General features: G+C 48.7%; 1 protein-coding gene and 3 long non-coding RNA genes across 8 annotated transcripts in view; 1 reads left to right on the top strand and 3 right to left on the bottom strand.

The window, feature by feature from the left end:
• LOC138112091 (uncharacterized) lies at positions 1-1599 on the bottom strand. The gene is made up of 5 exons (XR_011151544.1): positions 1538-1599; positions 1407-1450; positions 1286-1325; positions 1163-1203; positions 1-1054 (listed from the first exon to the last, which is right to left on the bottom strand). It is a non-coding gene; the product is annotated as an uncharacterized lncRNA (long non-coding RNA).
• Positions 1600-1821: 222 nt separating this feature from the next.
• LOC138112092 (uncharacterized) lies at positions 1822-3862 on the bottom strand. Its single transcript, XR_011151545.1, has 4 exons — positions 3579-3862; positions 3414-3455; positions 2975-3054; positions 1822-2897 (listed from the first exon to the last, which is right to left on the bottom strand). It is a non-coding gene; the product is annotated as an uncharacterized lncRNA (long non-coding RNA).
• A 67-nt stretch (positions 3863-3929) lies between these two features.
• On the bottom strand, positions 3930-5337 carry LOC138112093 (uncharacterized). Its single transcript, XR_011151546.1, has 3 exons — positions 5248-5337; positions 5077-5147; positions 3930-4710 (listed from the first exon to the last, which is right to left on the bottom strand). It is a non-coding gene; the product is annotated as an uncharacterized lncRNA (long non-coding RNA).
• Positions 5338-8595: 3258 nt separating this feature from the next.
• LOC138111064 (ankyrin repeat and BTB/POZ domain-containing protein 2-like) overlaps positions 8596-26935 on the top strand; it is a 44561-nt gene continuing 26221 nt past the window's right edge. For all 5 annotated transcript variants that reach the window (XR_011151241.1, XR_011151242.1, XM_069016255.1 and 2 more), the window contains exon 1: positions 8596-8870. Coding sequence is in view for 3 of the 5 variants with exons in the window: in XM_069016255.1 (XP_068872356.1) it covers positions 8821-8870 (50 nt within the window). In the remaining 2 variants the exon portion in view is untranslated. The remainder of the gene's footprint in view (positions 8871-26935) is intronic.

A 26935-nucleotide genomic window follows, 5' to 3' on the forward strand; every position in this document is an offset into this window, starting at 1 on the left:
GGAACCTATGGCACTACCACAGTGAGGAAGGTCTAATACACTTCATAGAGAAGTCCATGGCCCATGAAAAGAAGATACTACCAAAAGTGAGAAGGAAGATGGATGAGAACATCTTGTGTACTTCTTCTGGTCTCCAAAAGCAAAACTGTAAAGATGCCGGAATGAGCCCGATCCGGGAAAGTACGGGAGCAGAGACCCCCGCTGCCCCTACGGCCCAGAGCGAGGCCCATAAAGCACCGAGACGTAACAAAGGCCTGTGACACAGGAGAGGATGGACACAAACTACAGAACACAAATGACAGAACACAGACACAAATGACAGAACACAGACACCAATGACAGAACACAGACACGAGCTGAACCTGCCCAGCAATGGGCCCAAGATTCCTCGAGCAAGATGAGCCAGAGGCTGACGATGCCGAAGGAAAGAAGGCTCTGGGGTAGCAGCACATGACAGTGAAATGTAACTCCTGCCAAGAAGCCAGGGCCAAAGCTGCTCAGAGGATGCTTAAGAAGCTTGGCAGGCCTAGAGAAGGAGGCAATGACTGCCAGGAGATACAAAGGGATCCCTAGGGAAGGACTCTGCCACCAAAGGCTGAAGTGATGTTGCAAAACGTGACCAACCAAGAAGTGGCCAAGATGCCCACATGTGGCTACGCCAGAAAGGAGGTAAAATGGAGACCGTGGCGATCGTGCCAGACCCGAAGGCGAGCTCCTCGGGCAAAAAGATCCACGATGACGGCGAGACTCAAAGGCCGATGACACGAAGCTCACGACAACACAGAGATGGGTTGGAACTGCCCTGCCCAGCAAAGGCTCGGGTGATGCTGAGGAGAAACCCTCGACCTTTGCTTCCAAGGGGCCCTCCCACAACAGCCCTCTCCTCTAAGCTAATTTCCAATTGCCTCCTGGAACTCCAAAGGTTTTTCCCTTCTCCCAGCCACAGCTCCCAACACTTAGCTCTCTGAAGACAAGCGGACAGAATCCATCCTGGATGGAAAAAATGCATCAGCACTGCAGATGTCAACATGTTCCCCACGGTCCGCTTTGGCAGCTACGAAAGATGGAGAACAAGGAGAAAATTCAGCCTCTGACAACACACACCAGAAGAGACCCCTTCTGCAAGGCCCCTCCCTCGGAACTGCCGAGGCTCATCGCTTACCTGCTCTTTCCAAACTTCAGCTCCACACCTGCTCACGGTGCCTAAGACAACAAAACAGAAAATGTCACGGTTGCCCTCAAGAAGAGCCACCCCAGGCTACTCCACACCACTGCCCCAGCTCACCTCAAATCTTGATCTGACTCTGGAGGTGGCCAGGACAAACCTGCACAATGAAAAGGGACACGCTCAGCACGCTGCCATACACCGCTGGCCTATCAGCCACCCCACCTAAATGCCAACTCACCTGCTCGCCTCTGGCCCTTGGCACGCCTAGGGCGGCAGCAGCACCTGCAGAGAAGCAAAGCAAAAACACATGAAACATGCTGAGAGACTGTGAAACCACAGCCTCCCTGCTCCAACTGAAGTATACCACACCTCTGCCTTAGGCTTGCACCCTCCAGCATCCAGGGCCAGGACATCCTGCAAGTGGACCACCTAAAACACACAAACAACAACGGATGCTTAGAGCTGCACCAAAAATTGAGACCGAGGCCATAACAACCCATTCTGCCCACTGGTCACTGCTCACCTCGCTCCATCACCCTTGACTGCCAATATCCAGCATTACTCCCTAAAAAAAAAAAAAAGACATGGAACAGTGCTGTAACATAGTCACCATTTACACTGCCCCTGCAAAGACAAACAGTGACTGACCTTCCCATGGGAATCCCCTCACCTGGTATGGGGCACTCTGCCACGGATTCAATCCAACTGCCTCTGAAAGAAAGTTATTACACAAGTCAAGGTGCTGCATGGTAACTTAACAGTTCCAGCCATCCTGCATCAATCTAGGAATACCATTGATTGTGAAATGAACAGCACAGTCTTAGTCCCATTACACCCACACCCCAGACTATGCAGCAGGGCAGAGCAGCTCCAGGCCAAGCACACACAGAGGCCTGTTATGCAGGAGATGACAAATGAGGGGATGCAACAACGAGAGAAAACTCTCAGCAAGAAGAATGACCACAAGGAGCAAGAGAAGGCAGAATGAGATGACCGAGGCAAGACCGACAGTGAGCCAATGAGGCTCGAAGAACCCTGGCAGAAGAAGATGCCAACAGAAGGACTCATTCCAGGAGCCACCTGGCAAAACCACAAAGATGGATGCCTGAGAACTGTACCATCAGCATCCTCTATCTATCCTCACATCCTTACAAGTCCTAATCTGCTATAATGGATCGCTGTGGAGCACAGCTGCGGATACAGCTCAGAACAAGACCATAAAAGACGCCCGACTCAACGCTTCTAAAGAGAGATGCGATTCCGATGGGCGTCCGAGCTCGCGAGTCAAAGGTTCGATGGTATCGGCACCGGGCCGAGGAATGCAGAGTTGGAGATGCTAAGGATGATGCCTGGCATTTTAGATAATCCCCTCAAAGGGGTAAGGCAAAAGACATGCAACACAAAAGACACAGAACACACGATAGACAAGTGACACGACACGCACCGGGACTGCTCTGCCCTGCGCACCTCAGCGTTGTGATCAAAAGTAAGACTTCCCCTTTACGTGGCCTAAGGGGCTCTTTCTCAGACATCCCCGACTCCAAAGCTTATTCAAAAACCCCTCCTGACGAGCCCCTACCCAGCACCCTGCTGTCATCCCCTCTGTGGGGTGCAGCCCAAGACTTATCTCTCGGACGTCTGGGGATGTGAATCCACGTCGGGTGCAAAAGACGGCCACCTCTCCATCTGGGAAGTTCCTGCCCTCAGTGGGCTGTTCTCTTTTAGTTGGCTACAGGAAAGAAAACCAAACATCAGTGCATGAGCTGAACAGCACATCAGCCAAAACCCAACAATTCCACTACTCACCATCCCCTGAGAATGCCCGGCTCCTCGGCCCGCCTGCTCCGGCCACACTCAGAGGCCGACGCCGTCGGCGCAGGGCACACCTGAGTTAAGAGGAGACAAAGTTCCGTGGCATTGCTGAAACTTGAGTGGGACCTCGCTCCTCCTCCCCACCTCCCCGACTTGCTGCAAATCCTCAACCATTGCTGAAGGCTACCCAGACAGCACCTCCAAATGGAAAAGGTAAAAGCTTCATCACAGATTCCTGTAATACTTCCAGAGGGCTCACAAGAGCAGCTCAAGGGTGCCAAACCAGCTCTGTCAGCTGGTCAGCAAGGGGGTTCAGCCCTGGTAGGCAAAATACAAGTGGACCACCCGGAACACACAAATGGATGCTTAGAGCTGCACCAGAATTTGGCACCCAAGCAATAACAACTGGTTCTGTCCACCGGTCACTGCTCACCTTGCTCACTTGACCTTGCCTGCTGCTATCTGGCTTCACTTCCTAGAAATAAGGACAGAGAACAACCCTGTAACACAGCCACCCTTTATACCACCCCTGAAAAGCCAAGCAATGACCAACCTTCCCAGGGGGAGAAGGGACAAAACAAAACAGAAAGGCACGTGCCCACACAGGGTCCGAAAGCGTCACATTGCCGGGGGAGTTTCCATCTGAAACCGTTCCACCGTGACCTCTTTCCACAAGGGTCTCTGTCACATTGGACCAGCAGTTTGAATGCTGCAGACCACCTGTAAAACACACCAAAAAATGCTTACAGTTTCATCACTGATACAGCAACTCTGGTAGCACCCAGTTCTGGGCTGGAATCAATGCTCATCTCAGTTGCTGGTACTCATCCTGCTCACGGGTCCCCTGGTGCCGATACCCCACTCCACCTACCCCCCACTCTACTCCACAGGACAGAGCAGTTCCAAACACAAACACAAACACAAACAACACATGATGCTACAGTGTGACACAAGGATGATTAAAAAAGCTCTCAGCAAGAAGAACAACAGCAAGGATGGACACGATGCCAAAAGAGATGACCAATGGTATGGCAGCCGTGGACACAGGAGGCTCTAAGGAGCAGAAGAAAAGACTGGAACAGTGACCTGTTCTAAGAACTGTCACTCACAAGGATCAAGATGGCTGTGAGACAGTGCCACATTCAGAATGCTCCCATATCCTGACAATCTTACAAGCCCCAGGACATGACAGCTCCCAGCTGGAAAGGATGGATGGCAGCACAGCCGGGAACAAGGCCTCAAAAGAGATCTGACTCGGTGCTTCTGATTTGTGATGCCCAGACACAGCCAAGCCCACCGTAAAAGAACAAACGAGATCGGCATCGTGCCGAGAAGAGTGAATGTTTGAGCACCTGGAGATGATGGCTGACACTTGCAATAAGCCCCCTGAGGGGAAAAGGCCTCCGAGATCTGATCCAAGGGATGACAAAGACACAGAAGACACGCTAGACAACACAACACAGGCTGGAACTGCTCTGTCCTGCACACCCTGTGGCTGTGAGCACAAGTAGAGCCACTCCTTTCAGCTGTCTTAAGAGGCATCCCTTTCCCCTAGGCTAATTTTTAAATCTCTCCTGGGAATTTCCAACCCTCTAGCCTCCCATCTCTGGATCCCAGCCCCCAACTTAGCTTTTGGATGACCGGTGACATGAATCCACACTGGACACAAAACGAGCCCACCTCAGCTGTCTCAGAAGGCCCCGTGATGGCTGGGTGAGCCTCTTCATCAGCTACAGTAAAGAAAGCCAAAATCAATGCCTGAGTTTAGTAGCCAAACCCCAACAAGTCAGCGACTGACCATCTGTCCTAAGTGCACCCGTGTCCTTGAGCATCCCTCTTCATCCCAAGACAAAGGCTGTGGCCATCATTATAATGGACACCTGGGCTAGCAAGAGTTATGTGGTGTTTCTGTGAGCACAGTGGGTGCATCTGTGTGCCTTAAAACACATAAATGCATCTGCTGTGCTTGCAGGAAAGCCTGACAAGGCCCCTGAATAGACACCATTTCCCACCACACTACTTTCAAAACCTCTCCTGGCACTTCCTAACTCATACCCTGCCCATGCTCCCTCTCACAGTTGCAATCCTCAACTTACCTATCAGAAGCCTCCAGCTCAGACATCATCTCTAACACAGGGCAGGTTCCTCTTGTGGCACAGTGAAGCTGCTGAAAAACTTGAAGTGCCATACTTGACACAATCTGGAATTTCAAGAAGTTGCAATGCTCCTAACAAACAAACAAACAAGAAATTACAAAAGCACCTTACCACCCCTGAACACTCAGCCCAAAACCACGAGCTTAAATACTCCCTGCACTCAATGCCATCTTCTTCATGGTGTCTCCAAAGCCTCTGCTGTTTTAGATGCCAAAAGCACCTCCTAAAAAACACCCGACACAACCTGAAAGAGATCCTTCATTAAAATAACAGAAGAGCTCTTCCCCACCCCAGCCCACAAACACAATGCGCTCCTGGGCCCCAGGGCTGGGGTTAATACACCCCTGGCCGGGCCCGCCTCTCGCTCCCACCACGCCCGGGAAAAGGGAGGAGGCAATTTTACCCTCAGGGATCGAAGCCCTGAGAGGAGCTGCAGCTGTTTGGCTGCTCTGACTTAAATTCCAGCTGAGCAAAGGGCTCCGTAGATGCCTTCTGTTTTACTGCAGCTGCATCCACTGAAAGGGTAAAAAAGCTTCTTGTTTTGGCAGCGTAGACAGATGAGTTGCATGATTCCTTGTTAAGCTCTGTAATTGGTCATTAGTAACTGCTGAGCAGTACTCCATGCAGGACTATGTAGGGTGGAGAAGAATAGTAATAATATACCTGATGTAACTCCTGTTGGGGCCTCTAATTAGGGCTGCATTCACTATAAATAAAACTAAAAAAATAATGGGCTCTCTGGTAGCAGGAGGGTTTTGTGTGTGCTGGGCTGCCTCCCTTGTGAGAGATTGGGTGCCAGTACCCAGCTAGAAGTGCCCTGAAGTACAGATTTAAATTCTTAAAATGCTGAAAAAGGGGGAGCTTCCTTCAACTGAACCCCTTAAAATGAGGGACTAGGGAGTGTTTGTCTCTACTTAAATCGATGCCATGGCAATAAATGGGTTCTCTCCTCTGAATCCCCTAAAATACTGGGAAAAGAGGGGTTTTCCTTACTTCAGGTCTCTCCAGTCATGGAAAAAGGGGGATTTTCCCTCAATTCAAACCCTTAAAAAGGAGGAACAGCAGGGCTTTTCCCTCAAGTTAAACCTTGGGATGATGGAAATGGGGGAGTTATGCTCAATTCCAACCCATAAAATAGCATTGTCAAGGTTTTTCCTTTTTATTTAAACTGGAGAATATTGGAAAATGGGGATTCCCTGTCAAGTGATACCCCTGAGAGCATGGAAAAGGCAGGGTTTCCTTCAACTGATACCCTTAAAACTGCAGAGGAAGGGGATTCCCCCTCAATTTAAACACAGACAATAATGGAAAAGGAAGATTTTTCCCTCTGTTTAAATCACTTTTCTCCTCACAACACCCCTTTTTTCTGGGGGCACTGGGGAAGGGCTGCCAAGATGAAAGGGGAAAGTGGAATGTTTCCCTGGGACCCCACATGCTGCCCTGCCTGCTCAGGTGCTGCCCCTTGGCACGAGGGGTTTTCCCTGGGCATTTTCTGGGAGCAGTGCTCTGTGCCCAGGTGCCTGCGGCTGCTCCCCAGCTCCTGCTGGATGCTCCGCCCATTGTCCCTGGAGGGACACTCGGGATGCCCCCATTGCCCCTCTGGACCAGCAGCTCCCTGCACAGCTGTGCCCGGGGAACCCTCTGAGAGCGGCCTCTGGCAGGAGCCGCCCCCTCCTCATCCTGGCCGGTCACACCTGGGGCTGCTGCGCCTTGGAACGGGGGCTGAGGAGGAGAAAGCTCCTGCTGGTCCTTCCCTCCCTGCACAGCCCTTTGTGTGCCCCTGAAACACCGGGGGGCCGGGCTTTCCTTGCTGGGGGGGACTGGGTGGTTCTTTGATCCCAGACTCTGCTCTTCCCCGGGCACTGCACATGGACAGGGGGCAGAGATGGGCCCTCAGAGGAGTGGGGGCCGCTCCTCGCTCTCGGGGCGCCGCGGGCGCTGCGCAGCCTTCCCCTTTTACTTCCCAATTCCTCCTTTTGTGCCTCCTTTTCCCTTGGGGATGCGCCCGGGCCGCATTCCAGCGGCCGCCAGGGCAACAGCGCCTGAGGGCGGTGGGGTGGGCGGGGTTTGCCGCATGATTGACGGGGCCGGCGGCCAATGGGGAGGCGGGGCGGGCCGAGGTCTGGCCAATGGGGAGGCGTGGCGGGGCTGCGCGCGGCCAGTTGGAATCGGCGGGAGCGGTTGGGGCGGGCGGGCATGGACGGGCCCGGGCGGTGAGCGAGGAGCGGGAGATCGGGATGGGGAACGGGATGGGGAACGGGGATACGGGATGGGGAACGGGGATACGGGATGGGGAACGGGGATACGGGATGGGGAACGGGATGGGGAATGGGATAGGGAACGGGGGACGGGATGGGGAACGGGATGGGGAACGGGGGACGGGATGGGGAACGGGATGGGGAACGGGATGGGGAACGGGATGGGGAACGGGGGACGGGATGGGGAACGGGATGGGGAACGGGGGAACGGGATAACGGGATGGGGAACGGGATGGGGAACGGGGGAAGGGGATGGGGAACGGGGGAACGGGGGACGGGATGGGGGAGCGGGGGAACGGGATGAGGAATGGGAGAACGGGATGGGGAGCGGCATCGGGGCGGGCCCCGTCCCCCGGAGCTGTGCGGATGCCGCGGCCGTGGGGGTGGCAGAGCCTCCGCCCACCCTGGGCGCTTCCCACCCTCTGCGATCCCGGCCTGAGCCGGGCTCTTCCCTGCAGGGATTACGAGGCTCAGATCCGGCATTTCCGAGGGCCCGAGCCGCGGGAGCCGTGGGACGGCTGAGCACGGCCCTGGCTCGGGGTGCCCCATCCCTGCCCCGCTGTTGCCCCGTCCCTGCCCCATCCCTGCCCCGCTGTTGCCCCGTCCCTGCCCCATCCCTGCCCCGCTGTTGCCCCGTCCCTGGCTCGGAGCTGACTCTGGAATGGTTTGCAGGTCCCTGCAGTGGGCAGGGGAATGCCTCCCGCTCCAAGAGAAGCAGAGCCGCTGGCCCGGGCTCCTGGAGGAGTGGGTGAAGGTGTTCGTGGGTGACAAGAGGTACAATGAACTGCTGCCAGGCAGCCCAGGATTGTTCCCAAACGTCATCCCCTGGCTCTGTAAGTTGGTAAGGTCTTGTTCTCCCCAAGCCCATATCCAGAGCCCCGTGCTGGGAATAAAGTAATTCCTGGCTTTCCAATACTAAAAACGCAGCACCAGAGTAGGGTTCTGTTAACCTGATGATTTAGGGGATATTTGGCAAAAATTGATGGTGGGCCAGGTTGGACTGAGCTTTTAACACTCCCTGGATTCACGGGATTGGGGATTCCAGCGTGCACCACACAGGTTTTTTCAGGGAAATCCCTTGATCCCCAAATCCGTATGAGTTCAAAGCAAAAAGCCCTGGGAGCTGAAGGCAACAGGATGTTTCTTGGGAATGTTCAAGTATTCGGTGTGTCCGAAATGTTGGCTTTGAATTAATGCAGATGGTCCAGGATTGTGTGTTCAGAGTTGCTGGTTTAGCCATGGCCAGGTCTGGATTTGCATTTGTGGGCACTGAGTGTTCCTTGTGTCAGCTTTAGGTCTGGATTGGTGGGAATTGTCAGAGAAAAGCGAAGGGAATTGAAATGCAGAGCTCTGTTCTTGGAGAAAGGATCAGGATGGGAGAAAAGAGGGTGTGGAACTGCTGGGAGCTCCTGGAGTGAGGGAAAGGATGCAAGAGGTGGAAACAAAAGCTGTGGAACAAAGCCCAAAAAGGGGGCTGTAAGTTTGTCTCATACCTCTTTAAACTTTCAAGAAGTGTCATCTAAGGTGATCTGATGCAATGTTCCCTTTGGATAAATAATTTTAATAGTTTTCTGGGTATGATATGAGACCCTTTATCCCAGCTCACCCATCTGTGCTCATTTGTCTCTTGTATCTAATTTAAATCATCAGTGTCGTATGGTGGGAGTTTTTTACTTATAAGGATGCTAGAAGGAATTAGAGCAAGGGCTTGGATCTGAACCCCACTGGCCACTGCCTTTGCTGTTTTGTCTGCCATAGCATTTCCCAGTTCAGGGATGGTGTTACCCTGGGAGTGTCCCCTACAATGCATTATAGCCACTTTTGAAGGTTTTACCACTGCTTCCAGTAACTGCATGATTTCAGTAGCATGCTTGATTTCTTTCTTCTGTGAGGTTAATAAACCTCTTTCTTTCCAGATAGCCCCGTGAGCGTGTACCACCCCAAAAGCATACCTGGAATCAGTCCAAATGTTGAGAGGTTTTCCTTTGGCCAATGCCAAGGCTCGAGTTAGGGCTGTTATTTCAGCCTTTTGAGCTGATGTCCCCACAGGTAATGGTTTTGCCTCAATGTCAGTGTCTGTGGCTGTAACTGCATACCCAGCGAGCCGCTCACCATCCTTGACATAACTGCTCCCATTGGAACCAGTTTTTCCACATTTTCTAGCCGAGAGTCCTTCAAGACTGAGCTTCTGAGCTTACCCTGCAGCAAACTGCAGAAGGTATGAAAGCAGACAGGCACACTTGCAGGTTTGAGGCACCCTGGTGAACAGAGCCAGTTTCAACCCACACGAGTGGGTTTTCATCCACGCTGAACACCTTGGCAAAAGACCTGAGGGGAGGAAGCTGGAGGGTGCTGCAGCAGTGGGGGGGATGGAGTCATCTCTGGAGCTCTCTGGAGTATGTGGATGGTGTGGGATACCCCATAGGCTGAAACTCTGCAGACTTTGTGGCTTGGTGATGTTTGCTTCTGGCACCTTCAGGTGAAGGTGTTGAAGCAGGAGGAGGAGAAGAGGCAGAATTAGAAAGCACTTGGGTATCTCAGGCAAAACATGCAACATTTCCAAAGTGAATGCAGCTGCTCGCTGTGCAACTGAGCCATGGCCCGCTTGGAGCCCCAGAATGACCTTGTTTGCTGCACAGACAGTAAACCATCTGCTGCTTGGGGTCAAACAGGACACCTGAGGAAGCGTTTTGCAAACACAGAGTGCCACTTGTGCAATATTTTGGTGAAGGAATTAGACCCTGAGGTGAGCACGAGCTCAGTGAGGATACACCTGAGTGCCCAGAGGCTCGGAGGTTTTCTGTGTCAGCAGAGCTCTGTCTGTGCTGCTGCAAAAAAGGGCTCTGCTGGGCAATAAGATGCTTTTATTTTCTCTGAGATCCTAGTCCATGTTGGGGGTCAGATGATGAGTTTTTGGACCAGACACATGGCACTTCTGCTTTCTTCACTCTGTTCCTGCTCTGGGATTTCTCCCGTTGCTTCCATCAGGCTGGCTGAGCTTGGGAGCACTCCTGCAGCGTGAGCTCATGTCCCAGAGCTGTTTGCTGGGGCTGTTTGGGATACTGGGAGAGCTCATGTCCCAGAGCTGTTTGCTGGGGCTGTTTGGGATACTGGGAGAGCTCATGTCCCAGAGCTGTTTGCTGGGGCTGTTTGGGATACTGGGAGAGCTCATGTCCCAGAGCTGTTTGCTGGGGCTGTTTGGGATACTGGGACTTGAGAAGAGCCATTCAAAGGTGGAAACGAAGTTCCTTTCTCCTTTTTCACTTTTCCCCAAGTGGGATATAAAGCTTTTGTTTTATTTTTAGTGGTGTGTCAAGGCAGGAATGCTCTGGCAGTGATGCATCTCTTGGGGAGTATTTGTCAGCTCCCACAGAGCCCAAATCGAGGTCAATATTTAGGCTCATTTTACTGCTGAATGGACTGCTCTGCCCTGGGTTAATTACTTGGCCAGGGTAGTGGTCCAGCCTTTAAGCTGGGAATAGACACCACTGACTGCCCTCATCCTGTCTCCCTTTGCTTATCATGTGCCTTCAGCATTTATTGTTGGAAAGTCAGCGTGATCTGATAGCTAAGAACAGGCAAAACAGTTGGATCCTGCTTCCTTGTGTAGCTGTGGGTTTGGGTAGGCTGGGCTTCCTCCCCTTCTAGCTGCCCTGTTAAAAAACCTCAAAATTTCTCTCTGTTGTTGGTCCTGTTGGTCTGTAGAACATTCTGGAGCTAATTCCAGGCTTGTCCATCAGGGCCTGTGGTTCCAGCCGTGTCAGGCCTTTCCAAGCTGTCCACGTTGCAGCAGTGCCAAGTTTTACATGTTGTCTGAGTTGGCTGGTGCATTATTTTATTCCAAACATCAGGGAGTATAAAAGAATTTACATCAGCAGAAGCCCACAGCCTGTACCCGTCTTGAGCCTGTCAGTGAAAATCCAGCAAAACGCCGGGGAAATTCCAGAGCTGAGGGAGGATTTGTCAGCTGCCAGCAGTGAAGTTTTGGGGCTTGCCAATTTAAAGGGAGCTCGCAGCTCTTCAGCTGGAAAACTGCAAGAAGCCAACTACAGGGGCCACCTTGTAAGAAAAAGAGAAAGCTTCGTTCTGTTTGCCACGTGCAGGCTCCAGATTTGCTGCCTGTAAACAAACCTGGGCTCACTCAGTTTCTCCCTTGTCACAGAAAATCCTTCAGGAAGGCTGCTGCTCATCTTGCTTTCAGCTCCATGGCTGCTCTTACCTCCCAGGCTCAAAGGGACCTGAATTCATTTTCTGCTTCCAACAGGAGTCTTCCCATTCCATCTGTTACCCCTCATGATCCAGAGCCAAAGGATAAACATGCAAACCATGTTTTTCAGGAGGGTCAGGCAGGAAAAAAGGACTCCTCTGTGCCACGTTAGCTGGGCAGAAGAGGAAGGAGCTGAACTGCCCACTTGGGTTTTCCCTGTGGAGTATTCCCAGCAATGCCTGCTCTGAGAAGTTATTTATTGGGAAAGGGTGAAAAATGCATCTGATTCTGAAGGAAGATGTATCAATGCTACAGAAGGAAAGATTGTAGCCCTTCCATGCTGTTTTTCAGCACCATTTGCTCAAATGCTCTGTTCTGCCAACATCTGAGCTATTGATTGAAACCATCAGTGGCTGCAACACTTGGTAGTTTTTGTCCTGTGTGTAATCTAAGCTTAACTTTGTCTGGAGCAGAAAGCAGAGTTGGGTCGAAGTTAATTCTTCCTGATACAGTGTCAAAATCCTGCCCAAGCAGGATTGATTGGTGGATTGATTGATTGATTTGCAGTGGTCAGTGCATAAAGAGCCCCTGTGCCATGGCTGTTTCTGAATCCCCAGTGACCATCCAGTGGTCTCCTCGTCGTAGGTCCTAAATTTCCTGTTTGGAAGAAGCATGGCTTTGATCTTACTTTGTTCCTTTTTACTTGGTGATTTCTAGGTGCATTGTTAGAAATAATTAGAGCCTCCAGCTCCTTCCCTCATGGTTCACTGGGTTCTTCCCCTGTGTTCAGAAAATGCCTGGCACGACTAAACGTTCCTTCTGGAATTGCTTGAGACAGGAGTGCTTCGGTCACATGGATCACATTTATGGAAAGACACCAGTTCAGAATAAAGAGAATATTAACAGCCCAGTTACTAATGGGAATTGTCTCCAAAAAGTCCTGCTTGGCATAGCATGGGCATCCAACTGGCAGGAAAGGAAGGAAAATCAGGAATAACCTGCAGAGCCTGCTGCTGAGACCTGTGTTTGCTTGAGCTGCATCCTCAATATCCCTGAGAGGAATCCCTGCTTTCAGAGCTGGTTGAGGCTTTTCAGGACAAATCTCTTCTCCAGATGGATCTTTCCAGACTCTCACTGATCTGTCATGAGGCTTTTTTCCCCTCTGTTCCTTTTAACTGCAGGTTTATGGAATTTTATTAAGTGCAATAGCTACATCATTGCCTGTCTTTTAGATTTATCTGTGGCCTAGTCTTTCCTAATTCCAATTTCATGTATTTATGTCTGAATTCTTTTATTTTACAGCCATACCCTATTGTTTCCATGCAGTATCAGGAGCAGAACTTGATACACTTAGTTCCTTTGAAAAGGTCTGCAATAAAACAAGTTCTGGGGTCTCTTGTCTGAGAGGTCTGAGTATCTTTCCATCCCGTCTGCAGCTGCCTTGCCATGCAGAAATAGGTCTACAGGAGTAAGAAAAGTAGACCCTGATCCAGTCATTTGCCTTGAGAGAGCAAAATGCTGTGATCATGCAGAATTTAACAGCACTTAAATCCACTCAGAGTATCCCCGAAGTCAACAGAAAGATGTGTCCACATATTCCAGCCCCATCCCCATGCCACAGCCCATCGATTTTATTTTTTCCCCCAGAGCTGTTTGGAAAGGAATGTAGTGATTCAATAGGGGGAAAGAGAAGGAAGCCTTACATTGCACTGTGCCATTAGGGCATTGCTTGTGCAGACAGGGCCCATAAAATCGTGCCTCCCTTTTAAAAGGGAAAAAAAGCTATTTGCTATCCATGAAAGCTTAGTCTGGTGGATTTATTAGGAGGATAAAAAGGTTGTAAACAGGTAAGATCAACTTCCTTGACCAACACGGGGAGAGAGGCTGTTACCCTGCATTTTTCTGACTTTCACCCGTTAATGTCAGCCTTAATTGTGATTTTGAGGTGCTCATTCACAAGGAGAGGGCATGAGCAGCCCTATTTTAGAGGCCAGTAAGCTGCAACCCCCATGTACCTATTGACTGAAATTAACTGTTCAGTGGCAGTGCTGTTCCTGGCCTTAGGCTGAATCATTTGTTTGCTGAGCCCACACTAAATAGTTGCAATACATGGAATATATTCCCCAATCTTGAGATCTGAGAACATCTAAAAAGAGGAGCCAGTAGCTTTAGCACATTTATGATGAGCAGCTGCTGTTTATGGGCCATCTCAGCACATATTCAGCAGTAACTTCTAGATCAAAACGACCAAAAAATGACATTTTGACAGAGTCAGAGCCCATGGAAGTGGCACTCCAGCACAGGTGCTCCTGGTATTTTAACCAGCAGGCTGAAGAGAGAGCCAGGATGAAGTGTTCCTGGAATATTAAAGGGAAGGGAATTAGAACGAGTCTGGCTAAAGTCAGTGGGTGACTGACACCCATTATGCTTCCATTCCTGGAATACTCCTGCCTGTGCCTGGCATCACCTCTTGAGGTGTTTTTACGTCTCATCACTTTTTTTTTGATTGTTCATTTCTTTCTAGCTCAAAGACTGCAGGACTGCAGTGCGAGCGATGACCTTGGCAGTGCTGAAGGGAATTAATTGCAGACCCTGAGGATCAGATCCATCCAAGTGTAACTGCTGAAGCTGGCAGTGCTCTCCACTCTCAATTAGATACTTTCCCCCTTCTCTTTTATGTTGTTTGTATAAACAAACGCTGCTCAATTTTACTTTTTTTTTCCAACTCTACATATCTCACACCTGGGGCAGACCAGCTTTTCTTCCACGTTGCTGGCTGTTAGCAATTTGTAGTGTTATTGTAGTGCTTCCAGAGGAGCCCCCTGCATCTTCTGATCTTTCTGGTTTGGGGCAGGGGTGTGGTACAAACAGAGATTATATAAATTCTCTGCAAAATTGTGAGGAGGAGAAGAATCTCAGTGTGTATGAAATGGAGCAGCACAGAGCAGACTACGTGGAGAGTAAAGAGACAGGGGAAATATTACAGGTACAAAAGAGCAAAAAAACTTGATGATAAAAGCTGTGTGTGAAGCTGTGGGGCAAAAAGTCAGGGTTTGGGGCTGTCTTGAGACCTTGCTGCTGGATTTTTCATGGTTTGAGATGTCTCAGATGTCACTGGTACAGGTGGGACAGGACACCTGAAAAATCACCCATTTCATGTGCTCAGCTGAGCCTGGTTTTGAGCAGGGGGTTTGGACTGAATGGTCTCCAAAAGTGCCTTCCAACCCCAGCTGTGCTGTGCTTCTGTGGTTCTCATTTCAGTATTTGCCCTCCGAGTTGTTGAACATCTCTCCACTTGGTGATTTCCCACTTGACAGGAATCAATACCTTGTTCCCTGGAACTGGTTCTTCAGCAGGCAGTGGTTGGTCCTCACCACCTCCCTGGAGGAGTGTGAGGTGTCTGACAGTCTTTGTCCTGTCAGTTACAAAACATTTGTTTGAAAAACACCCTTTTCTGCTCTTACAGTGATTTTTACCCCGGTGCTGGGTGGGAATCCCCAGAAAGGCCATCACTGACCAAAGCCACTGCTGGTCCCTGTTTGTAGAAGAGTTTGAAAAGTGGAGAGGTGCTCTCTGGCTGTCTCGTTCAGCAGTGAGGAGCCAACAGGCACTGTGTGTGTGTGTGTGTGTGTGCTACCACCCTGCAATTACAGCTCCAGGAATTACTGTAACTGCTGCAGAGATGCCCACGTTGAGTTCTTGGCTTCTGCTCTTGAGTTTCCATCTGCTCAGATAAAAAAGAAGGTGCAGGGAGGTGGGAGCCTGGCAACTCGGCTGCCTGGAGTCTCGGGGCTGGTGCAGCCAGGAATCTCCAGTGCCTGTGGGCAGCCTGGGCCGGGAGTTGTTTGTTGTTTGCTCTTCACGATGGGCAGCAAACCAGCATTAAAATGGAAAGGCAAATAATCCAGGGAGGCCTAAACCAAAGCTGTTAAAGCGTTATAGAAACACAGGAATGAGTAAGGCAAAGTCCTCTGGCTTCTTTTTCCACCTTTTTCCACCTTTAGACAGTGCCTATGGGAATAGTAGAGGACTGACTGAGAGCCTGCATCTCTCTGCTTGACTCTTGCAGGTTTGCTGTCTTTCCTGTCTCTGTCTTTCCTAGACACAGATCCTTAAGGAGAGGCTCCTGATACCAGCAGAGTGCTCTTGTAACTGATACAACGAAAAATCAGTAATTCTGGGGGTGAAAAGTTCTGGGCACCTTGCAAAGAACAGTGATGGTAACAAGCCAACAAGTTTCTCCTTTGTCAGTAATTGCTGTTTCCAATTGAAGTTAATATTGTTTCCTATTGGACTAAATTGCAGCCCTTCCCTTGCAGAACTTGCCTGTTTCCTGAGGAAGGAGTGAGCCGGTGCTCTACCAAAGGCCACGCTAAAGAAATACAATGCTGAGCCTTTGCTGTGCAGCAGCCAGGGCTGGCAGGTTGTTGAGGGTTTTGCTGTTATTGTTCCTGACATCTTTGTAACACATTGCTGAGAGCAAAGCTGCACTGTAGAGTCAATAATTCTGGGTATAATTTATGATAATGGCAACAATCATTCTCTCTCTCTGACCTCGTGGAGATTAGACCTAAGCTTTCCCCGGGGTAATCCTAGGTCGGTGTGTCTCTGCTTGGTTTCCTTTTCCGAGGCAGTTTGCACTTCCCTGTCCCATCCCTGTGCTGCCCTGACCTCGTGGTCACTTACAGAGCTCAACTGCACCATTTTAATCACACGGTTTTTACAGCAGCTGCTGAACTGTGTGTTTTAAAAAGCACCCCTGCTCTGCAAGACAAATCCTATTCAAATGAGCTGCGTGTCTGAGCTGATTCAGCCCTGGTTTTAGATTCTTCTGGGCCTGAAGCACCTGGTGTTGGTCCCGTGGGTGCTGGTCTAACGTGTTTGCTGAGGGAGGAGGGACCAGGCTGTGCTTTGCTGGTGATGCTGCTGGAAGGGGCACTTCCAGCCTGGAGTCAAAGGAGTTCCACTGGAGAGTTTGTACCTGCAGGTCTCTCTTCCCGGGAAAGATTGGAAAGTCTGTCATGATGGCTAGAGAGTAGAAGGGGGATGCAGAAGCTGGAAGGTTTTATTCCTAGGCTTGCTGGAAAACTCTCTGCTGCTGGAGGGAATTTGCTTAAGGATTCCTGACCCCTTTGGCTTCGTTCAGAAATGGAAAAGATCCTTCCAGAGAAACAGAGGGCTCTCGTGAGACAGGTGCTGCAGGACTGGGGACCTTTTCAGTGGGAAAGGATGAGTTGTCTGGGATGCAGTTCCAGAAGGTGGTCTAAGAGGAATAGTTGAGAGGAATGGGAGCATGTTAGCCTGAAATTATAGCAGGGCTAACATAACCTGCTCAGAACTCAGCTGCTTGTAATTACCCTGCTCCCAGCAGCCAGCCAGAGTGATTAAGAGTTCCCTCTGTCAGCTCTGCACTGTGCCAGGTAGCCAGTGCTCAGTTCCCGGGTGGGGCTGCCAAAATTCTTGAGGAAGGATCCCTCTGAAGAGTTGGTGCAGTGGAACATCACAGAAACATAGGTGCCTTAAGTGACTTTCCATCTGGGCATCCCATTCTTCCTTGTACAAGAAGTTACAACAGTGTAATTAACACACTTTGGGGCCACTTTTGTTCTGCTGAACTGTCTGTGCTGAGACACTCAAGATACCTAAAGACAAGTGGCCAAACTGGCTTAATCTGAGAGCACAGTTTGCCCCAGTGTAGTGGCAGAGTTTTGGCTCTGTCCATCTTCACTCACAGTCAGGGCTCAGAGGTACCTGCTGCAAAGAAAATATCATGAAAACCAGTTTATTTCTCAAAAAGTGTTGTTTCTTCAGGATTTTTTTTGAGGTAGAAACCCTGGGAAGAAAGGTGTATCCTATGTCTCTCATACATTTTATTGATGACTCTTTTTTTTGGTGTTTGGAATGCAGAGCACTGGGTGCTGGGAGAACAGTTGATTCAAGCAACAGGTACTGAAGTGTTGAGCAGGTGAAGATTTTAGAACGCTGATATTTTCCTCAAAAACCTGAAAAAGAATAATTGTGCAATGTGAATTGAGTGCAATGGTGTTAGAATAGATTCATGTTTAGCTTTGTCATTTGTATCTTATCAATCATCGATACTCCTGGGCTTTTAGATCTGCTTTTTTGGCAGCAGCATTTTAACGGGGCTGAAAAGAAAAAAAAAAATCATTACAATTTGGCATTAGAAGCAAAAATCAGTGTTTTCTCATGCTGGTCATTAGCTGGGTGGGCAGCTGGAGCTTGAGATTCCTCCGTGTTCCTGTAGGAACCGCAGTGCTGCACCCTCAGCCATGGTCAGCACGAAGCAGGTTGGGCCTGTTGCAAGAACAGGTTTTATCTGAGCATAAGAAATCTTCATTCTCTTATCCCTATGAGAATGTTTATCTCATCTGTTAATACGAGACTATTAGAGTGTGGCTTTTTAGGGAGGGAGAGATGGGGTAACAGATAACTTGATGTGGAGCCTTGAGTGACAATTGGGTTTTTTCATCTACCTGTGCTGCAGGTGTCAGGGTGTAAACAAACATTGCTGCTCTCTTAGTCAGTCATTTGCCATCTGGGCATAAAATCTGCAACTCTGTAGTTCACAGTCCATGAGAAATTGATAGAAAGCTTTGCTAATTTGACAAGCTCCTTTGTAGGAGGGTATTGCTTATGCCTCTGGCCCTCTGCTGGTGCTGGTATTTGGCCACAGCGTCCTGAGGGTGCCAGGGCAAGAGCTTTTTTTCCATGTGTCCTGTCAGCATTGCTCTTGGTTAGGCCACACTGTGACCTGCTGAAAGATCTCCTGCATCCATATATCGAGGTATTTTAATCATTTTAATTGCTCTCATTTGAAGTTCAGTAGAAGTTCCTACCCTGTAGCAGGCAAAGCAAGAGGCTGCTCAGCAGCACTGCTGGCACTGAAAGCAGACTTAATAGCTGGAATTTGTGGCATCTGCCGAGAAGCTCCAAGTGTTGAAATGTAGTGCATGCGTGCTCTAAATTTCGGGTATTTGAAAACTGGAGGAATTTGAGCTTGGCCAATTAAATCCACCTACCAGGATCCCAGAGTTAGGCTGTTGTGTCTGCCATTCCCATTCCCAGTGCTGTTTAGGTTCAGTTAGATTCTATCCCAGGTCTAGAACCACAGAAAGAGTTTGAAATGGGGAGGTTTTGCAGTCCTAAGCACAAAATGGAAGAATGAGATGATTTCTAGTCTGGCATAGAAGGACTTCATTGCAACCATTGTTTTCTTGGAATTCAGGACACTTTTGCTTGCATTTCTCATATCTGTACCCTTATGTGGCACTGTTTATTCAGTTATTTAAGGCAAAATGCAAACATGGAACTCCTTCTGCTTTCCAGTAAAAAGCAGAAACAAATTCATTCACCACTGGAGCTTCCTCTTCATTCTGCACAGCAGCTCTTTGGTGTTTTAAGACAAGAACTGAGGAGCAGAGCAGAAGCTCCTTGAAGATTTAGGGGAAATGTGTTCATTGAGCAGTTTGCCATTAGGACAGAGCGATGTCCTCCTGCAAAACAATAATTTAAAGAAACTTTAGAAATGCCACACTGGCATCTCTTTGATCCAGCAGGGATGTTACTCCTCCTTCTGAAATTTGATTAATGGCAGATTTTGTGTCTTACCTGGCACTGTTAGAGAGAAGAGTGCTGTCCCTTCATTCACAAGTGCTACACCCTGTGGGCTTTGAATGCCCTTTATTTAAGCAAATGGACTCTTAAATGACATTATTGGGTGGAGTGGGTACCTGATTTTAGAGCACACATTGCATTATTGTGCCTAAGAGAGCTCCAAACCCGAGTGTGTTGGTGTGTTCTTAGTGCCTTCATGCTAAATTAATTCCTGGAACATCTCAGATTCCAGGAATGTGAAAAGCCAAAAGATTCCTTGGGTTTTCATGAAGAAAGCACTGACATCAGCAGTGGGGTGACTGACAGACACAGGGCATCCCTGCTCACAGGAGTGTGACATCAGTCAAGTCACTAGTAAAACAGGAGTTTCATCAACTTTTCCTTAGTCCTGAAAGGGAAAGAATCATCTTAGCATCATCTTTCTAACCTTGAAGTGTTTTGCCTCTAGATACCAGTATTCTGTGTTTTAAAATGTCTTATTTGAAACACTAGTTAGGTTTTGGCTTGTGCTGGGATGTGAATGGGAAACGTTTCCCTGTTTATTGTGAAAACCCCTTTGCCTCGGTAAGAATTGTCTTTGTTTAACTGAACAAACTTTTCCAGCTATAATTAATGGAACAGCTCTCAGTATTCCAGAAACATGTTTCTCTTCCTGGCTCTTTGCTCACACAGCTTTTAGCTCGGGAGCTCCGGGCAGTTTTCATGAGCGTGGCAACGCTCCCTGTCAGGATTTTACAACTGGGCCCTGAAAACGAGTTCAGCAATTGAGTCTGGCAGATTGGTTTTGGCTCCAGAGCCAGCATATGCTTTGAACATGTGCACATTGGCAGATCCCATTGAAGTCATAGCTCAAAGGGCTGCTATCTCAATCCTGCTCCTGCTGTAGGGAATTACGTGTAATGGGCAAAAAAGAGATTGGGGAAGCAGGAGTCTCGGCCCTGGGTAGCGAAGAACCACGCTGACCCCTGGTAAATCTGCTTGCAGGTAGCATGGGATTTTGTTTGTTTTGGTTTAATTTTGTTAGTTTGCCAGTGTAGCTGCTGGAATGCACTGTAGGAGTTACCTCTTGGTTTTTCTGCCCACAGGATCAAGGCTGGTCCAAGAGGAGCAGCCACCCCACTCTGGCTCTGTGCCCGTGTCTATCTCTGACTGTCACCTAACGTGCTGTTACAGGCTCATTCCTTTCATGCATGTAAATTGTGCTCATGTCCTGCTCCAAAAGGTGCCAGTGTTTTCCTTTGCTGCTGGAATTGTCAGGCATGGCAAGGTGTTCTGGGTCGGTCTCCTCAGGGTGGCTCCTGGGTGCCAGGACTCCACATGTTGGACTGGTTGGATCTTGTCTGGAAAGTGTTCTGTGCTTGCAAACCAGGGCAGTCACCTTTGTGTAAGAGCTGGGAAAGGCTTGGATCTGGTGTAGATGGCCTGGCCAGAGCCACTGTTGGAATCATGGAATCAGGATAATGGAATGGTTTGGGTTAGAAGGGGCCTTAAAGATGATCTTGTTCCATGCCACTGCCATGGGCAGGGACACCTCCCACTGTCCCAGGCTGCTCCAAGTCCTGTCCAACCTGGTCTTGGGCACTTGCAGGGATGCAGGGGCAGCCACAGCTTCTCTGGGAATCTGTTCCAAGAATGCCTCACTACCCCTACAGGGAAGAATTCCTTCCCAATATTCCATCTAACGCTGCCCTCTGTCAGTGTGAAGCCATTCCCCCTTGTTCTGTCGCTCCAGGCCCTTGTCCCCAGTCCCTCTCCAGCTCTCCTGGAGCCCCTTTAGGCCCTGGAAGGGGCTCGGAGGTCTCCGTGGATCCTTCTCTTCTCCAGGCTGAGCAATCCCAGCTCTCCCAGCCTGGCTCCAGAGCCGAGGTGTTCCAGACCTCGGAGCATCTCCATGGCCTCCCCTGGATTTGCTCCATATTAACTGAGGTCAGGAGTGCAATTAGGTCCAGACTCATGGAAGAATAGTTCATCTCCCAAATTGTTTGCAGTAGTTTCCACCTTACAGAGAGTTTTAGGTCACTGAGGAGTTGGGAGCAGCAGCAGGAGCAGGTTTGGTGGTTTCCCTTCCTCTGTTTCCTCCGTGTCCATCAGGATCCTGACAGCTCCGTGTGGGGCTGGGGGGACAGATGGAAATCAGTCACATCCTTGACCCCATAACTGTGACCATACTGTCACAGATAAACTATCATGTATATTTATCTGCCTCTTGTCAGCAACTGTACACACTTTAAAGTTGGTTTTCATTATTTTCTGCCTCTCTAGAAACCTTCCTCCTGCCCCAGCTCTGCAAATGTTACAAGTATGTGTTTCTAATGAGACACATGGCACATTCCAGAGCAGCACCAGTGCTTGTTTCCAGCCTGAAAATGGAACCTTTTCCCTGTTGGTAAAGTCAAGTTTGTAAAATGTGATTACAATAAATAAACCATAGGCTTGAGAGCTCTTTTTAAGTTTTGTAGTGAGTTCCCAATGATTACTTAATGTTTTGTTTTTTTTTTTTTGTGAGCTCCAATTTCGTTTTTCCTGTGCTTTGGAGTAACATGAAGTAAAACCTGTCTGATGCTGCACCTTATTTTTAAGCGTGGTTTGCAAAGGATGGAAAAGGGTGTTATTTCTGTCTGTGGTAAGAAGGATCAGAGCTGCCAGTTCTAGATTTAAATTACTCTTGTACCATTTTATATTCTCTAAGCAGAGGAAACTCTGAAGGCAGATTCGGTGGAGAAAGGATCCCAAGAAATAGAATATTATCCAGATGGCTTTCATTCCATTAGTGTCTGACTGCAGGATAACTCTCTAAACTCAGGGCATAGCCAAGCCAAGGCCTTAGTAACTTGATAAAGATCCACTAAAATTCGAGAACTCTTACCTTCTGAGATGTGAGCCAGTCATTGTTTTAAGGGAATGCAGTTGGGGTCAGTTTTTGGGGTCAGTTGGATGTGATTAAATTTCTTCTTCCTTTTCTGTGAGGATCTGGACTGTGTGCCTTGAAAGATGTTGCACATGTTGAGATGATCCTTGAATAGGGCCCAGCGTGGTGGTTCCTATTTTTTCCTGCTGTAAATGTGGGAAGATCTTGAAATTCTGTAAAATACTTTTGAATCTGTGAGGAATAGCTCCTGTCTGAAGCTGGTTGTATTTTGGAACAACAATTTTGTGCTTCCTCTAAATCGGTATCTTAGTTGTTATTTAATTCACGTATAATTACATACTCTGAGATATATTTTTTCTCCCTGCTGCTTGAAGAGGGGTTTTAGTGTTTGAGGATCCAAATTGTAAATATGCCACTGTTTTCCACATCAGCATGACATGGTTTGAGTTTTGGATACTCTGTCTTGCCTCAGAGTCTTTTCCCTTCTCCAAGTAATGAGACTTCACTCCGATTCCTTTTCAACTCTGTTGCCATCCTTGGGATTTTTCCATCTCAGTGACTTTGAGCCATAGGGTTTGGTTCCAGTAATAAATTCAAACACCAGCTCACTGCACTGAAAACCTTTCCTTTTTTTTTTTTTAGTCCCTTACAAAACCTCACACTGATCTTTAAAGATTTGGGATTCTTCTCTGTGGGAGCCTCTTTATAGTTCCTGCAAGTCAAACATGGGGGGTTACCGTGGGCTGCCCCACTCTGACCATAAATATTGTGATATTTCCACGTGTTTTAGTTCGCTCAGACCACTTAGAAGGCCTGGGGACAGCCAGGATGGCAGACTGTGCCTGTGTGGCTCAGGCTGCCAGGAGGAAGGTGAATTTTGCCATTCCCACCTGCTTCCATTAGGACAGGATTTTCTTTCCTGCTTTAGAAGAAGGAGAGCCACGTTTAGAACGAAGAACAAGGTTTTTCTTTCTTGCTGTTGCTGTCACTGTTGGCTCCCACTTTGTTTTGCTGTAGCAGAAGAGAAGGCAATGAAAAACAGCAGAGAAGAGGTGGGTCAGCAGGGAAAACGTTTTGTTCCTCCTTTTCCCTTTTTCCCTCCAGGTTGGAAGGGGCTCTGAGCAACCTGGGCTAGTGGAAGGTGTCCCTGCCCATGGCAGGGGGGTTGGAACAAGATGGGCTTTTTCCACCCCAAACCCTTGTAGGACTCTGATTTTCCAGCAGTCTTCTCACTGGATCCTCCTGGGGACACAGGCAGAGGGAGGAATGGGATAGAAGGGCTGGTTTTTGTGGGAAACCCCACTGCCTTCCCCTGAGTTAGCAGGTGCTCCATGCAGAGGAAGGATGACGTGATTTTCTAACTCTTCTGGAGCGCTCTCCTTTTTGCATACAGTTAACTTCCCTCTGCCAAAAATATCCTGATCCCAGTGCTCTTAGAAACCCTCAGAAGAGCCCACTTGGGGGAATGATTTCTTTGTGATGGGTATCCCTGAAAGTCTGTGATCCCACAGCTTCTCCTGGACATGCTGCACATGCTCTCCCCATGCCAGTCATGCCCAAAGCCGTTCTAATGAAAGTACCTTTTCCAGGAAAGAGTTATCCTAAAACTTGCTGTAAATTCTGCTTGGCCTCCTGGGATATGTCTAAATAAAACAACATGGTTTAGCTCAAAGGAGGGGGGAAGCCCGTGATAAAGTCTGTTCTTTCTCAGAGCACTCTCACCCAGCTCCAGTGTGATCCCCTCAGGAATGGAGTGGCTGTCAAATTCCAGATGGAGAGAATTTCGGGGAACTTACAGATGGAATATTGACAGCACGTGACAGTATCAGACACCAGTGTGACTCCTCACAAGGTCTACAGAAGAGAGCAGTTCCTGTTTTGCTTCCCAGTCCTGTGCACATTCCCAGTTTAATTGTGGCATCACTCCAAGACAACTTCATGGCAAAAAACTGGGCAAAGCCATGGGGGCATTGCTCTTCTGAGAAAACAGAGGGTCTGTGTCCCCAGCGAGCTGCTGCTGGAATATGACAGCTTCCCAAGGCTGGATCACTTCATGTGTGGAATTTAATGAGCTGCCAAACACTTCTAAATGTCAGGAAGACCAGAGGAAAGCGGCAGCGTGCAGAACATGGCACAGGCAGGAGCACGGAGACAGAAATGAATTCTTTAGCTTGCAGCATCTCCCAGTTAATTTTCCATGAAGGTTTCTCCCCTTCCCCTCCTGCAGTGTTTCTCAGACTGTGAAATGATCAGTGATTCCTTGGAGGCAGATGGATGCCCAGGTTAAGGGCCACAGGGATGAGAACGGCGTTTTATTTTCTAGGGAATGAATAATTTCATTTATTTTCTTAGCGCAGCGTGACCCAGTGTTGGTGTTTCAGTTGAACTGCACCTCTTCTTTCTGCTTCAGTCCTGGGATAATGCTGCTTATCTGGTGGGGTGTCAGTGAGCAAAGGAAGATAAAGCTGTTCCCAGAGCGTGGCTAGATTGGGAGAAAGGAAACAGTTGGATAAAAGCAGGGGGGGGGAAGAGTAAAAAGCCCATCCTCAAGCTAGAAATTTTGCAGAGAAACAAAGTTTTTTCAGCAAAATAGCAGTTGAAGCCATTACAGTGACCCTTGATAGAATAATGAATAATTTATCCAATTTGCTAGTTGGTGGGGTTTGGAAAATCAGGACAGCAGGATGAGAACGGCCTTCCTGACACTGCTGTTTGCATTCCAAAGGCTGCTCCCCTTTGGGCACAGGGGAACCAGTCTGAGCTGTCACTTTTAAAGCCTTTGGAAAAATCGGCTGAGATTAAAAAAAGAAACAGAAGGGGGAAAAAGAAAAAAAAAAAATCTTTCTCCTTGCCATTCCTCCCAAAGTAAGTTTTCCACATCCAAGGTCTGCTTGTGTGGAAGCCGCTTATAACCCTGGCACATGTGGATATTTTTGCAGAGTGGAAATTCCTTCAGGATAGGTGTTATTTCTGGTGCAGACTCCATGGCATTTGCTGCTGGCTGACCACAGGCTCTGGCTGCCCAGGGCCTTGAGTCAGTCACCAGGGTTTGATCAGGGACGTGGTTCCCTGCCCAGCAGTGTTCCCACCATGGCAGTGTCAGGGAAGCTGGGATGTGGCCTAAATCTTTATTTACCACAAAAGGTGGCAGATGGAATCGCTTGTAAGATGAGCTTTTCCAGTGCTCCTGAGCATTCCCAGTCTAAATTTAATTTAGTTCTGTTTTTAATCTTGGTGCTTTTAGCCTCCCTGGCCTACCTCTGTGCCCTCACCACCTCTGTGGAGCTTTGAATCCCATGCTAGAAGCTCTGCAGAGTACATAGGAAGGATAAATGATTAATTTTGGCTTCTCCCTGAAGTACCTGCATTTAAAAAGCGTGAATTACTCTTTTCCAGGCCGGATAAGAGTTGAAATTCTCTGGAGCAGAGAATTTGCTGAAAGGCATCTCCCAAATGCCTGGTGACAATTCTGCTCTTCCCTTAGGGGGAAGTCAATCAGCTCTGAATTGGATGAGCTGGAATGATTCATCCCATCCCTTTCAGAAAGTCTTTGGAAGGATGAGCTGCTGGGTGGTTTTCAAAGTGGTGATTGTAGCAAGCCTGAGATTCTGATTCTGTGACATAGAAGTAAACTGATAACGGGACAAAGGCAATGTCCTGTTAAAAACACCCTTGCCCTGGCAGTCCGGGATGGATCGGGTGTTAAAAACACCTCTGGTTTTGTAGATGCTGCTTCACAACTCAGAAGAAAAGGAGACGAGGAGAAAATAGTGGGTGTGTTTGTAGAGTGATAATGGCAGCGTTTCGGGGTGCAGCTGGGAAAATGGGAGCAGCACATGTTTGTACAGAGTGCAGTTATTCCAGCCTGAAGGGTGTTCAGGGTCGTGACAAAGGGAGTTCTGCTTGCAAATCCCATTCTGGAGAAATGGTTTCTAACGGGATTGGCGCGGCTCACTCTTCCTGCCCTCGCATGTGCACACAGGCACAGCTTTGAGAACACCTTTCATGGCTTCAGCTGCTTTCATTAATGCCCAAATCAGCTCATATTCCCTCATATGTATCTCTTTCTCTCTGAACTTTGTAAAGGAATTGATCCTTTCTCCCCTCCGTTGCTTTCTTTTGAATGGTTAAACGGAAAAGGCTTTTTTTATTTTTCCACAGCGCTAATGAAGTCATTACTGGGAATGGGAGAGGTGTTTTCATTACAGCTGGCACTTCCAAGCCTTCCACTGGGGTGGCAGGTATCCTCGGGGAAAAATCAAGCAAAACAGATCAGTCTGGTTGTATATTGAGAGGGTGGATGAGATATGTTGTGTGTGAGAGTATTGCAGTACCTGTACATTAATTTGTAATCTCCGTGCTGTGCTCATTCTTACAGCAGGAGTAAGGGGGGCTAAATCACGAGCTGGTGCTGCTGGTATTACCTTATTTATATTCCTTTATTGCCTTGCAACCCTTTTTATTGAGAGCAAAACCTCTCTGCTGCACCAGTTCTGTGGTCTGGAGGCTCAGGGGGGAAGAACTGAGGGGCAGGTGGGCAAAACCGAGCTCTGCATAAGAAAGGCAAAATGCAAAAAGCCGCGGGGATAGTGGTAATGGAAAGATTAATGGAGGCAGGACTGAATTAACAAGGTTTGGTTGAAGTTGCAAACACTCAAGGATATTTTTCGTGTTCCTAGCGGAGGAGCATAACAATAACAATAAATAATAAATAATCCTGTACCTCTGGGTTATTTAGAACAACAGACACAGTTACTACAAAAGCTGCTCAGGTGACCGAGGCTGAGCAGCTCCTTCCTGCTGCCGTGACCTTCCAGTCCACATTCCCTC

This window comes from Aphelocoma coerulescens, chromosome 5, assembly GCF_041296385.1.
Source record: "Aphelocoma coerulescens isolate FSJ_1873_10779 chromosome 5, UR_Acoe_1.0, whole genome shotgun sequence".
NCBI lineage: Eukaryota > Metazoa > Chordata > Aves > Passeriformes > Corvidae > Aphelocoma > Aphelocoma coerulescens.